The sequence below is a fragment of the Loxodonta africana genome, chromosome 17, assembly GCF_030014295.1.
Source record: "Loxodonta africana isolate mLoxAfr1 chromosome 17, mLoxAfr1.hap2, whole genome shotgun sequence".
NCBI classification, from domain to species: Eukaryota; Metazoa; Chordata; class Mammalia; order Proboscidea; family Elephantidae; genus Loxodonta; species Loxodonta africana.
This window is the reverse complement of record NC_087358.1, coordinates 29,617,212-29,631,874: the sequence shown is the minus strand read 5'-3', so window position 1 is coordinate 29,631,874 and position 14,663 is coordinate 29,617,212. Positions and strand designations below refer to the sequence as shown.

Genomic DNA, 14,663 nt, shown 5'->3' with positions numbered 1-14,663 from the left:
CAGAAAAGAAAAATTACTTGAGTGTGTGCTTATGCACACCAGGCACTTTACATTATATTAATCCTGCAAAAATCACATGGGAAATGAAAACAAAAGCTTAGAGATATCACAGTCTTACAGTTGTTAAGTAGTGAAGCAAGTCACTATGACTATGTAGCATATTAGTGTGGAAGTAGGAAAGAACGACAAGAACATGAAATTCAGAAACATAACAGTTATCAAAATTCTATTAGAAAAAGGAGAATAAAAGCATTGAAACTATATTAGTCTCTTCAGCAATCTCCAGGTTTAAGTTTATTGAAAATGGTAAAATAATTTGGAATTCAGAAACTTAAGAGCATACATACTAAACAAAACAAACAAAAAAGAATGTTGGTAGACTGATGATGTCATGAGTGAATATATAAAAGTTCTCCTAAGAGCTTTTTGACAGTCTCTAAAAAAAAGCAACAATAGTAACAGCTAACATTTATTTTGCATATTTTTTTTTTTTTTTTTATGGGCTAGGCTCTGTGTTAAGTAGATTACATGTATTATCTCACTGTATTCTCACAACAACCTTCTTAGGAAGATATGCCTATTCCCACTTAATAAAGGAGGAAATTGAGACACAAGAAAGTAGCTTGAATAAGGTCATAAGCTACCAAACGACAGAATCAAGACCTAAATTAGAGACTAAACTCAATCATTTGGTAAGACAACACACTACGTAAGGAGAATATCAATAACCTTTTTATATCTTCATGTATAGTACAAAATTTGTCTAATATTAATCACATATTATTGTGTGCTATACAATAAATTCAATTAATAGCACTTAATTACTTGAAACTTTTCAAAAATACCCTTCAACTCTACACTTCGTTTCAACTAAATGTCTATAAATGTTTTGCTTTGTTGTAGTTAACACGTATGCTATAGGAGCTTTGTTCCTCCTGCATATAAGTGACTAATTCTTTTCTGAATTAATAACAGTTCTTAACTCCTACCTTCCAAGTCCCACAAAGACCCAAAAACTAGAGTGCTTAGGACAGAAAAGGTTTTGAGTAAGTTTTATTTAGGCTATCAGACATTTATTTTTGTTGGTTGCCATTGAGTCAATTCTGACTCAAAACAGCCCCATGCGTGCACAGTCGAGCTGCTCTATAGGGTTTTCGAGGCTATGACCTGTCAGGAGCAAAATCACCAGGCCTGTCTTCTGAGATGCCTCTGGGTAAGTTTGAACCACCAACCTCTCAGCTAGGAGTCAAGTGCTTAACTGTTTATGCCACCCAGGAACTTCTTTATTAGGCATACTACATAGGTATTATTACACAGAATTATCCAGTTTAGTTCTGCCCACGCCACACACAATCAGCCTTCCAGTTATACCTCAATAAATGGAACCAGGTGAGGAAATCTACATGTTGGAAAGGACAACTTTGGGCAATTAAAGCAAACACTGCCAGAGTCTGATCTTAGGAATCTGGGAAATTTTATCTTCAACATTAAAAGTAATCAGATTTCATAAGATGGTAAATTAAAACTCTTCAGAATACTGAACATAACGCTGTGATATTGAAGGGGAAACAGGCTTTACGAGGCCAAACACGAGCGCCTTCATGTGGTCTGCTAGTTCACTACGGCTTGCTAAGTCATCCTTATGTAAGTCACTGGCATGTAGCCCCTATCATCCACCACCACTATAAAACCTCTGCTCTTCCACTGTGGGGTGCACAGATCTGCTTTGGTCCTACAGCTGCCCAGGACTTGCCTCATCTGTAAGTCTCCCTAATAAGCTCCTTTGCTGCCATGCTGGAGCTGCCCATCTCTATCTTCCATCTCTCAGCACCCTCCATTTCTGGAGACAAGTTTCACAATACTGGTCCAAGTCTGGACAGACATTGTTACTGGGGGAAATCACCAGAAATCAAAATGGTGCCCACTGGTATTACGACTACCATGAAGCAATGTTTTTCGCTAACTCTTTCCTTTTAAAAGCTCACATGAGCCCTATCCCCTTCAACAGCCATTACATCTTAATACAGCAAAGCAGGATCTTCTGCATATATGCTGCTCTTTCTTCATAGTGTACAGTGAGACAGCATTACCTGAGGGCTGTGATTTGATTACACTCATGATTTTTACTACTTCTTTTCCACTCAATCAAGACCATGAAATATTGCTGCTTGATAATTATTTTTTGTGGAATGATATCCAAGTATAAATTCTGATTTGCAAAGCAGCGCCCTCCTTGCTGGACACATGGTTCACATTCATCATTTCTAATTACAATGTACATTTTTCAGTTTATAACTCATGAAATAATTACCACTTAAGTAATGATTATAATAATAACAACAATGACTATATCGTGATAATAAACCCTTTCCTTCCATGTCATGAAATACAACAAAAAGTTGCCAGGTTCTTCACACTGTTTAAAGCACTGATTGAGCCTCTGCTTATCAGTGATTTCACTCATCTGTAAAGCAAAATATCTGTTGGCTTCTTAAACCTGTGACAGTAATTGTTTGACCCCACAGGCCACTGATATTATGTCATACCCCACAGTGATATTAAGATTGTGGGTAATATTTTACAAATTGCTTGGCAATAATGTGAACTATATGTTGCACTTGTTTTTAATGAAAAGTTCAACTCGATACCTCAATTGTTTCTTCTCACCATTAGCAACAAAATTCATCACAGTGATGAAAGACATTCCACTTCATCCCCGTTTTGCACGCACTGTAAATGGAGCTGATCCTGCCATAGCCCTAGGAATAGACGGGTTCTCAATCTTGGATGCACATTATACTCTGGGGATCTTTTGAAAAACTCTGATATCTGCACTCTATCCCCAATCCCACACCTCTTAGAAATTCTGGATGAAGAATCCAGGTACGGTAATTTTTAAACCTCCCCAGGTGCTTCTTATGTGAAGCCAGGGTTAAGAATTTCTGGTCTTTACCACATGGCATAATTCCATCCTTGCCACACAGTAATAGGTGTACAACCAAAACAAAGTAAAAATCATTGATTTTAATGATTAGGGGAAGAGAATCCCTCTTTCTTTCATTGTACTGTGAATAAGAAGCCATAAAGGTTCAGTTGATTCTGGCAGACACCTTGTGAGTACAAGGGAAAATAAGACAAAATGGAGAATTCAAAAAGAAATTGGGTTCATGTGGCAAATTGAGATGCTGAGTCAAGTTTGGCCTAAAGCTGCCCTACATCTCTCCAGACTTAAATACACCTGGTTACAATGGTGGGGCTGCCATAGATGTGCATCACTTAGCTCTTCCTCAAGACAACTACTGCAGGGAACATAGTTGACTGACAGCCCCAGATGCTGTCCCTTTGGATCCATGAGGTCACTGTTCCTGTGGAATGCTTCCACCCTGTGACTGAGTATCGCAAAGGTATTAATGCTGGCCCATTCCTGCCCAATGCAGGACTCTTTCAAGGGCAACCTTAGCTTGGGGATACTCCATCAACCTTGCTGATGCTCTCAGAACTGCACTGTAGTCTGAAGACTCTTTCTACCCAGTTTTTCCTACCTTCTCTTCATTCACTGGTGTCAGATCAGCATTGTGACTGAAGATTCTCCCTGCCTGTTCCTATTCCTTTTTCCTTTATCCTTCACAGGAATTCCCCACCCCCCACCCTCAGTAAATCTTCATACACTTAATCCTATCTTGGCATCATCTTCTCAAAGGACCTGAACTAATGAAGATGGATTTTCTGTTACTTTTGACCAAAAGCACCTTGACTGTATTAAGTAGGATATAGATTCAGCTGCTGTAATAGTAAAGCCAAAGTAACAGGAACTTAAACAAGAGAGAAGTTTATTTCTCACTCAGGTAAGAGTCTAATTATAAGGAGGTGTTGTGGCAGCTCCATGGCGTCAGGAAACCAGGCTATTTTTATCTTACAGCTCTGGCATTCTCAATACATGATCTCCAGCTCAGGGTGTCTACGATGACTTCTCCAGTTCCTTCCATCATGCATGCATTCCATCCAGCAAGCGGGGACAGCATGCCTTTAACAGTATTCCTTTAACAGCATGATTCCAAAGTCTCACATTCACTTTAGAGCACAAAGCATTTCCTTGCTGCAAAGCAGGCTGGGATATAAAGTCTTTATCTGCACAGTTATGCTCCCAGCTAAAACTCTACTACCAAATGAAGTATGGAAGAATAAATATTGGAAAATGCCTAGTAACCTCTACCATAATTAGTTTTTCATTATTCTGGAATTACGTCAAAATAGTTTGTTGGAGAGGTCATTAGGTTTTGTTTGTAAACCAGTAAACCAGATGCCATCAAGTCAACTCCAACTCATGGAGAGCCTGTATCTGTCAGAGTAGAACTATACTCCACAGGGCTTTCAATGGCTGACTTTTCAGAAGTAGGTAGGTCACCAGGCTTTTCTTCTGAGGCACCGCTGGATGAACTACAATGTCCAATCTCTCAGTTACTACTGAGTTAACCATTTTCACCACCCAAAGATTCCGTTTGTTTGTATAGAATGTAAATCCATTTTCCCCTAAGGCTACAAAATTACCTATCCCTACAAAAGCACTTAGTCACAAAATCAGGAACCATCAGTAATCAGTAATTCATGGGTCATACTTAATTCTGGAAAAAAGAGGAAGAGAGAAAAGAAAAAAGAAAGGAAAGGGAAAAAAACAAACCCTAGTCTCTTCAGACAAAAAGTAAGAGTACCTGGAATTGACATCTCCATGTCCTAGTTGCCCATGTTGCCCATATCCAAATGTATAGACATCTCCATTTTCCATTAAAACCACTGAAATCAAAATACATGGCTTTATTTTTTCATTAAATGCATTTTATATTTCTACTACAACTATACTGAAACCGGTGTAATTTTCACTATTGAAAATTTAAAGAGCCATTAAAAATAGGGAATTGAAGCATAAATTTATATTTAATGAAATAAATATAACTGTAGTTCTGAAAAATATTCTTTGCATGTCATAAAAATGCATGATTTCCATATACTTTAAAATTATTATGTGATTTAACAACCGTAATATTTAATAAGACATACTGGCTCAGATCAACTGTAAAATCTTAATAATGAACAACTACATATAAAATATATTTTTTTTTGTTTCATATCTAGAATAATTATAAAGGGAGCAGATGGGTTTGTGTGCTCTGCACAATTATGCAGAACATCAATGAAATCTCAGAACTTTTAATATCTATCAATGCATCATCAAATAAGGAAATAGATTAAGTATCAAAGAAGGAAGTTTACATTTTTTTAATGCTTATAAAGGTGGAATAGTACAAGGTAAGCTATATAACCCAAATGCCAAAACTTTAATAAGAATCTAATTATTCTCCACATTTTAAGAAAAAGAAATTTGTTGATGCCATGCTTCAATATGGAACTACGTCAAAAAAATCACACAACTGTAGAGTTGAAACGGATTTCAGGAATTCCTTCATCTTCAGTAATTTCTTGAACTAAATTAAAACAGAATTTTAAAGTAAGTGTCGCAGAAGACAGAAATAAAAGTCAGATCTCTGGACAAATGCCTGTTCCTCAAACCACAGTTTTTAAAAAAGATTATACAATAAATACAAAGCTTTTATAGATTTAGAAGATACTGCCACACTATAGCTTTTAACACAGAGTTAACAGACTACATTCACTAAAACCAAACAATTAAGTTATTTACCACAATTGTAAAAACGCAGTTATACCCTAAAGTTCCAGCTGCTACCTGAATGGTGAAATCCACAGCTGACTTGTACTGCTCGGAGCTCGCAGTCAAATCGCACGGAGCCTGGAGGATATGTTGTGATTTTGCTTGCATCCTTTTCTCCTCTTTCTCCACTTCCATCTGCAAGTGTTATAATTCGTAATTAAGCTATTATTCATATTTAAGATAAAATTTAAAATCAGTTTACTATGGAAGAACAAGAGAAAAATGTTAAAAGAAACAAGCAAGAAGAATCTGCAGCTGTTAGAAGTGATAGATCAAGAACTACCTGCAGGGAAGTAATTCTGAAAAGATACACTGTATACTTCTGTTTGCAATTATCACTAAATCAATAAAAAACAGAGATAAGATCTGGTTAAGGATAAAACCTATTAAGCTCATCAGTTATGTAATGTAAAGGGATCAATCGTTAACGTACAGAAATAACAAAATTTCAAATGTAATGGTTTACATGGGAAAATTTAGTTTGCATAAAAAATAACTGCATGCAAAGTCATTAAACAATTATTTTAAACTTAGTGATATAGTTAGTACTAGTTACTTAGAAATATTCCTAGTTGACTCACAGTGACTTAGATTTTCCAAACAGACCTTAGAAAGGCTACACTGTTCACCAGTATTCCTAAACTCAATGACTTTTAAAAATGTATAAAGACCAAATAGCTTTATTCAATTACACTGTAGTTCAATGACCTACTCTCTACCTTGTCCCACAGCCAGCCTGCTTTGTGGTCTTCTTCCGAGCTTCAACCGCTAACTATCCTCAACCAAACTCCTTTATATTTTCACCTCCTTCTTTCCTCCTCCTTCCTTTTTAGAATTTCCTCCATTAACCTTGCTTTAGGCCTACTCTCCATCCCTGGTTTCTATATTTCACTTTGGCATTCTAACCATAGCATCAAAAGCCACATTCCAAAATACAAAAACTTTACTTTGGAATGTGTAAATAAGGGAGGCAATCTACTTTTCCTAATCTGAAACTATACATCGCTTAAATATGACCTCTATATCATCAAATTTAAATTCCTTACATACAGAATAAATGAAAATTTGTAAGGAATTTCAAAGTGTCAATAAGTCAAATCATCTCTTGTGATGTATCAACTCAAACAATACGTGTGTATAATATGCAATACATATGTGAATCCACAGACATACACTTACTTTTAATTAATTCTGTATTTTCTCTGCCCATTTCAGAATGTTAAACAAAATAATATCAGGTCATTTCACATTCACTTTATCTTTTTTATTTAAATCATTCCTTTCTGTTAGTAATATCTAGTTAAGACAAAATTGACCTACAGTATGATTTCCCCTTCTATAACTAAATGCCTCTCTATCATAATTTGGAAAAGCTTTAAAATCTTCATAACACTAGGACAGTAAAACCTCACTAATTCGGAATAACATAGAAGGAATAGGCCCGTGTGACTTATTGAAAAAGTCTTAATCATAGAACATTTAATTAAAAATAAAGTTTTATTACCTTCAAGCAGTACATTAACTAATTGCTACAATAAATAAAATGTGGTTACCTATATTATAATTCAAAATAGGCCTATATTACACAAAAATGTATCATAAACATAAAAGTCCTTTAACATACAAGAATTAACTGCTGGACCCAGAGGCTGAAGGCACGCTGAAGGAATCCTTCATTTCTTGAGCCCTTGGTTTGAAAAGCTAGTGATTTTACACAGGTTTCCCCTTATAAGTATGACCCTGAAAATTCACAGAGGAAGAAATTATGTTGAATTTTTACTGAAAAAAGATCACAAATACTTCATCTGAGTTATCATAAATTCTGAATTAGTGAGAGGTTTTACTATTTATTATAAGATAAAGAATACAATTCCTCTTCTGCTAAATTATCTAATGTGGATTTGCCAAATGAAATCTTCAAGAATGTATGGGCTAAAGATAGTCACATTTCATTTCACACCACCTAAAACGAAATACAATCTTAGTTCAAATACTCTTCACCTTGGAAAGGCAGTGGAATTGGAATGGTTAAATAAATATAAAAAATGGTCCACACAAAAAGAATAATGTCTTCCAGTGACAATTTAAATAAGATGCTGGATGCAAAGAAATTTTATATCTTTATCTCATTGGTACAAATAGCTAATTGTTAAAACAAATCTGACTTAACATAAAAAACAAATTATATCCATATGATTTTGCCAGACTTAACTGAACATCACAAGTATCACTCCACTTTATATAAATACATTGATGCTAATTAGAAGCTTTTACCTTTGAATTTAGCTTTTTGCCCCCTCCCTTGAGTCAGAGATTAAATATAGATACAAATCCCACGAGAGAGATAGCATCAGGGATGGGGAAGGAAGAAAAAAAAAAAAGCCTAGTGATTTACTGAATAAAACAATACAATTAAAAGAAGCTATTTTTTTTTTTTATTATTTAGTAGTCAAAATTATACTAGAAACATTTTTTTCAAGTTCTTCTAAACAATCTCTAACTATATAAAACAATTTCTCAATAGGTAAAAACATTGCTATTATAACTTAAAAATTAGGGATAAGGTTCCTGATCATTACCAGCAGTAGTAGCAGAATTAAAAAAAAAAAGTACAATTCCAATAATTTAGGAATTTACAAGATTCATCAAAGAAAAAAGATACTAAGCAGACAAAAATTTACTGCAAATTCAAGAATCAACAAGCAACAGTCAACAAGATTAATCTCTGTTCAAATTCAATATTCAATAAAGTGTTAATTAGCAACAATAAAATCTAATCTTAGATTTGGAGGAAAAATATTCAGGCATGAATACTCTTACAATTGCCTCCCTTAGGCATGAACATATCGGTATTTTTCCTAATGTGAATATGCTCGTTTACATATCATGTGATATTGAAACTATAATGTTTAAAAAGTTTTGGCAGATACATACCTAATATATGTATCTAAAAAACTGTGTGTATATATAAGTATTATAGACACATATTTGAGTACAGACATAGGGAAAAGAGAATTCCGTTAACTAAGGGTCTCTAAATTTTATTTAAATCTACACTTTATTTTTGGTGATCTCATAGTCACGCATATCACAAAAGTTGTCCATGAACACATCGAGTACTTTGAAAAAGATCATTAATATAAAACAGCAGGAGCAGTAGCAACTGTAATTTACTAAGCACTTGCTCCATGCCAAACACCGTGAAAGTCTAAATAACACAACAGATCAGTGCTTATGGGCACTTATGACTAGGAGGCTTAGGTGGAAATGCTGGCTCTACCATTAACTAGTTGTATGTTACTGGGCATTGGACCTTTGTAAGTCTTAGCTTCTCCATTTATAAAATAGCAACAATTATTCATGCCACACAAAGTTCTTATGAGAATTAAGTGAAATAATGTCTGAAAAGTACTCAATCAGTATTGACTACTGTTGCTTTTTTAAACCAATACAACAATCTTATGGCATAGGTAATGTTATTCCATTTTATATATGAGAAAACTACAGCTTAGGTGGTCAGCCCAAAGTAATAAATGACAGAGCAGATTTGGAGTTTGATTCTAAAGCGCATGTACTTTACCACTACCAAATGGTTGACATCTTAAATCTTTCATAAATAAACTATGTATTTAACAGATCTCAAATTTTGTACCTTCAGGATAATACTAACTGCTAAAACACAAAGCAAAGGATTTGAAGCCAGAGGATTTTTATTTGCAAAGAGTATCCATTCATCTATGCACCTATCTATCCATCTATAAAGCACCACATAAGTGCTTTTCAGATGTCATGTCAATTAATCTCATGACAACCCTTGGAGGAAAAGTACTATTCCCATGCTAGGCTAACATTCAACACTTGACAATCTGATCCTCAACTGTGCTTGTTATCTGTAACTCTACTGCATCACATGGGCATATATATATATATATATATATATATATATATATACCCATTGCCATCAAGTTGATTCCAACTCATAACAACCGTTTAGGACAGAGTAGAACTGCCCACAGGGTTTCCAAGTAGGGACTGGTGGATTTGAACTGCTGACCTTTTGGTTAGCAGCTGTAGCTCTCAACTACTACACCACCAGGGTTTCCATATACACATAAAGAGAGAGAGAGAGAGAGAGAGAGTTTTATACATAATCTTAATTTAATCTTCAGATCAACACAATCAGAAATTATCATTCTTATTTTCAAAATAAAGAAAACTGAAGCCCAAAGAAATTAAGTAATTCCTGCAAGGCCATGTAGCTCTCGTAAATGACAAATTTAGGATTACAACTGAGGCCTAACTCCAAAAAAAATAATAATAATTTTTTTTTTTAAAGGCTATACTATTTCCATTATACCAAACCATTTCTAAACACAAAATAGGTGTAGAATACAGATGTTTGCTATCCGTGTATCTTCTGATTTTCACATCAGTCACATTAAGATAGATTTTAGGACTATCTCTAGGATAATTCAGATACTTCCAACTAGGTATCCTACATTAAAATCTTCTCTATGAGGCACTGAGTAGCTGGAACAAATGTTAATCTAGGGATATGCTGGAAACACAGTTTATGTCCACATATTTAGAATAATTTGCTCTATGTTACATGGAATTACTGATTTTGCCTTACATATTCTATTTCTCCTTAAATCACAATTTGCCCATATAGAATGTATCCTGTGACCTTCTCTGAATTCTCTCTAATCATCCAGAAACTCACCAACTTCCCTGAGAGCTTGCTCCTGTTAACAAGAAATCACAGCTTATATCCCCAATACCCCCAGTGAAAAGTGTCCATAAAAATTTAACTATTCATTCTACAGTCTGTACCACCAGCATAATTAAATGTAAGATAAAAAAAATGTAAGATAGAACACAGCAATTAATATAGAGAACTCAGTGAACACATTGGAAAACAAACAGGGTAAGAAAAAGAGAAGGGAAAAAAAAACATGTAGGTGGAAGGAATATTTATTAATAGATTATGAAAATATGCAGCAACAGTTTAAGCAGTGAATAGAGAATCTGTGAGGGGAGAGGAATTAGTGAGTGGTAAATTAATACCCTTTACTTACAGTAGCATACTACTTGATAAAATATTCTTTATACTTTAAGTTCATTTTGGGGGTAAAGAGACAAAACTGTTTCACTCTACTAAAGCCATAAAATCTGATAAAAACTAACCATATACTGTAATAGTACAAAGTAAGTCCTTCCAAAGAGGCTGCTATAAGGATACATAGGACCTTGTTATAAAATAACCCTGTGGCGAATAAAACTGTAGTAAGGTTAGCTATGGTTAAGCAATTAATTATTATTTGACACTGCAAAAGTTCAGCTTTGTATTTGTAATCTTGGTCTTCATTTAAGATTTCATTTAAAATCCTGGCCAAAAAAATAAAATAAACATGTTTGCCCATAAGATACTGAAATGGAGCTAGACAACTTTTAAACTGCTTCATGAAGTGTAAATATTTAACCTCCGGTAAAGTCTCAGAAGAGCTCCGCTAGAGATAATTGGGATAGAAGCAAACACTGAGAAAATCTGTTTCTAATACTGGCATAACAGAAATAATAAGGGACCAAAGATTCTGATAATAAATAATTTGCATAGTGTATTTTTCCTCAGATTTAAATATTTAAGCATTGCTAGCGCACTCAGGAACTAAAGCAATCACAAATTTTACTATGGCTAATGACACTGGAGAAGCCCTGGCTGGCGCACTGGTTAAGCACTTGGCTGCTAACCGAAAGGTCAGTGGTTCGAACCCACCAGCCATTTCGCATGAGAAAGATGTGACATCTGCTTTGGTAAAGATCTACAGTCTTGGAAACCCTATGGGGCAGTTCTACTCTGTCCTATAGGGTCGCCATGAATCAGAATCAATTTGATGGCATTGGCTTTGTTTTTTTAATCACATTAGATTTAAAACATCCTCAATTTTTGTTTCTGCAAAATATATTGTAAGTAGTACTCTCTCTCCCTATTTGTGCTTTTACTAAAAACAATTTTTTGGTTTGGTTTTCTGTTTTTTGCTTTTGAGCGGCAAACTGACAGATCGAGAGAGGCAAAAATGAAGTTGATTATACTACACGTGAAAGTTCTAAAAAAATTAGTCTACATAATTTTTCAGCACGGGAAAAAATAGAAACTTTAATTTTTCCGTATGGAATATGTGTTTTTAAAGCTTTCTATTCAATTTTGTAGGGCTTATTGTAGGTGTTTAAGAAAATGGCAACTGTAAGCCATACTAGCCAATGAAGAGCTCCTTGGTCACACGCCAGGTTTCAAAACAGAACTTATATATAAATTTACAAATTCTCTGCATTAAATTCTTTCCTGATTTTAGCTCTTTTGTAACTTGTGGTTTAAAAGAAAATGCATGCTTTAGGAATATTTTTAATTAATGCAGTACTCAAAAATTTCAAAGAATAACAGAAATAATCCCTAGTCCCTCCCAGAGTAGCTTAGACCTAGGAGTTTCTGAGACTACAGTAGATCTATACACCTCACTCTTTCATATATCTCTACTTTAACCTTCAAATACCAAATATTTGTATGTCATGTGTGATATAAGTATATAAGGTTTAATACTAAAACAAAGGAACAATAGTAATCTTAATTCATTATGACTTTATACAATGGATTTAGTAGTTTGTTAAGTCTAAAGCAAACAAACAGCATTCAAGGAAAAAAAGGACTAAAACACCAGATCTCAGTCACCTAAGAGCAGATAATAAAGGATGAAACAGAGAACAATGACAATTTTTTCTACCTTTCCTTAACTTTATGAAATTTGAAAAGATCTATTATAAAATGTCTTCTTTATTAAAGTTAACAGAAAAAAACACTTACTGAAGTAAAAAAAATGAAACAAGAAGCATGACAGTCACTTGACAAACAGTACACTTTCAGCTTAGCATTTTAGCATGTTCTTTCTCCTCAGGCTATATAATAATGATAGAAGCAAAGTAGAAGAATCAGGTTTGTGCATTTTCCCAGAAAGGAAATTAAAATGAGTGGAAGAAATTGGGAAAGTGTCCCACCTAGTTGATAAGAAGACCAAATACCTTTGTGCTTGTCCCGTTTATGCTTTAGCTGAGCTGGATGGGATCTGAGTCTGGCTAGAGCCTGTTCTCGATGGTTCATAAAAATAGGACCAGCAAATACAAGGGGGCCTGAGGAGAAACATTTTGTATGTGCATAGAAAAGCTCACAAAATGAAAACACTACATTGAACAAAAATAATTCAAACTAAAAGCATGAAAATTTATTCTTAACTGTTTTGGACATTATATCCCTTTCCAGATTTCCCCCATTTCAATCCCCCACTCCCAACCATAATCTACTCACCATTCCACACATAATTTAATATCATACAGTTTATAAAGAACAAATTCCATATTTTATATTGATAAAACTATTGGGTAGTTACTGATAGTCTCTAATCAGGAAGTTCAATTCACATAAGTTATCTTACAAATTTTTTTTTTAATATCATGTTACCAAAATTGAGTATATATTCATTAAAACAAATATCCTTCCTATTGAGATCTGACTGATGGTGAAGAGGGCACTCTAACTCATGTAGCATTTTAGGAATCATATCATTATTTCTTTCAGAAGCTTCATTACATAAAAAACTACATACTATAGTTATATTACATTGTATTATTCCCACTCATAGTTATTTCCACTCTTGTAGTATTCAAAGAAAAAAGCTACTGGAAAAATGAATTTGAATAAAATAAATCACTTTTCCCCATTGTAATTTAACTTGAAAAGGAAACTTAATTTGTTAAATTATGCCTTTAAGTTTTATTTCTTTTCTTATATAACAGAAATAACCTTCCTTAGATTTTAGCTACATCAAAAAATGCCTTCAATTTTCAACACTCTAAACTTGACAGTTAAGAAGTTACCAATATTTGGAAAGGGAATTACGACATTATGTAGGCAATGAACATTTTTAATTAAAGCATGTTTCTTCATGATCCTCTACAGTAATCTCTAGCTCTAATTCATTTTTCTAAAGATGGGATAAAATGTAACTATTACCGTGTAATAAAATTGGATAAATGCCAAATTAAATGCCAAAGTACCATCATTAAACATAAAAAAAAAAATACATGGGAGAGAGGAACGTATTTCAATTATGCCTCTAGATATACATAAAAACACAAGCAGCACCATTTCTATGAAAAACCAAGGATAACATGTTCTATGATTATTACAGATACAAATATTCCAATTTAATAATAGATAAAATAATTAAATATTACATATAATAATGTCGTTTCTTTTCAAGCTTAAATTATATAAACTGAGCTTCATTTTTAAAAAGGAATAAAATTGGATATACCTCAAATGAAAAAAACTTCCTGTTTCCTCAACATGCATTATTTGATTAACTAAAGCAGATAAATCACTCTAAAAAATATGAAGAACTTTCCAAATATACAACAGAATTGTTAATTTTAAGATAATAACAATATTAAGTTATATTACCATTTTATTTTTTCTGTGGTCTGCTCGGAATATTATTTCTTCTAATAAAAATATACTGTACCCATAATGTTCACAGTTATTTGACTTTTCAGTAAATTCAATTGTTTTAGAATCTTTTGATGTATAAATCTATTGGCCCATGGGGAATCACACTTAGAAATTATAGTGCAAATGCTCAATAATTTAATTCAGCATTTATAATGCCAGGCTTTTAGGCTCTAAAATATTCTCGTTTCCCACGGATTAAGATAATTTTTCTAAAAACGTAATTCTATTCATTTACTTATCCAAACATTTTTCATTACCTTTTACATAACAGATGCAAGGTGTCATGTACATGATGACAAAGACAAATCTCATTGGAACTCAGTCCACTGGGGGAGAAATAACGAAAACCTGAAATATAACTTGATAAATGCTATAAAG

At 33.7% G+C, this 14,663-nt stretch overlaps 1 protein-coding gene across 15 annotated transcripts in view; it reads right to left on the bottom strand.

Moving 5' to 3' along the window:
• The window catches only part of MYCBP2 (MYC binding protein 2), a 287,598-nt gene that overhangs the window by 182,374 nt on the left and 90,561 nt on the right, over nucleotides 1–14,663 (bottom strand). For 12 of the 15 annotated variants that reach the window (XM_064270017.1, XM_064270009.1, XM_064270014.1 and 9 more), the window contains 3 exons: nucleotides 12,800–12,907; nucleotides 5,741–5,860; nucleotides 4,710–4,791 (listed from right to left, as the gene is read on the bottom strand). In XM_064270017.1, coding sequence (XP_064126087.1) covers nucleotides 4,710–4,791; nucleotides 5,741–5,860; nucleotides 12,800–12,907 — 310 coding nt within the window. Of the gene's footprint in view, nucleotides 1–4,709; nucleotides 4,792–5,740; nucleotides 5,861–7,349; nucleotides 7,463–12,799; nucleotides 12,908–14,542; nucleotides 14,614–14,663 lie in introns of those variants that run through there. The other 3 variants (XM_064270018.1, XM_064270019.1, XM_064270015.1) reach the window with 3 other exon arrangements.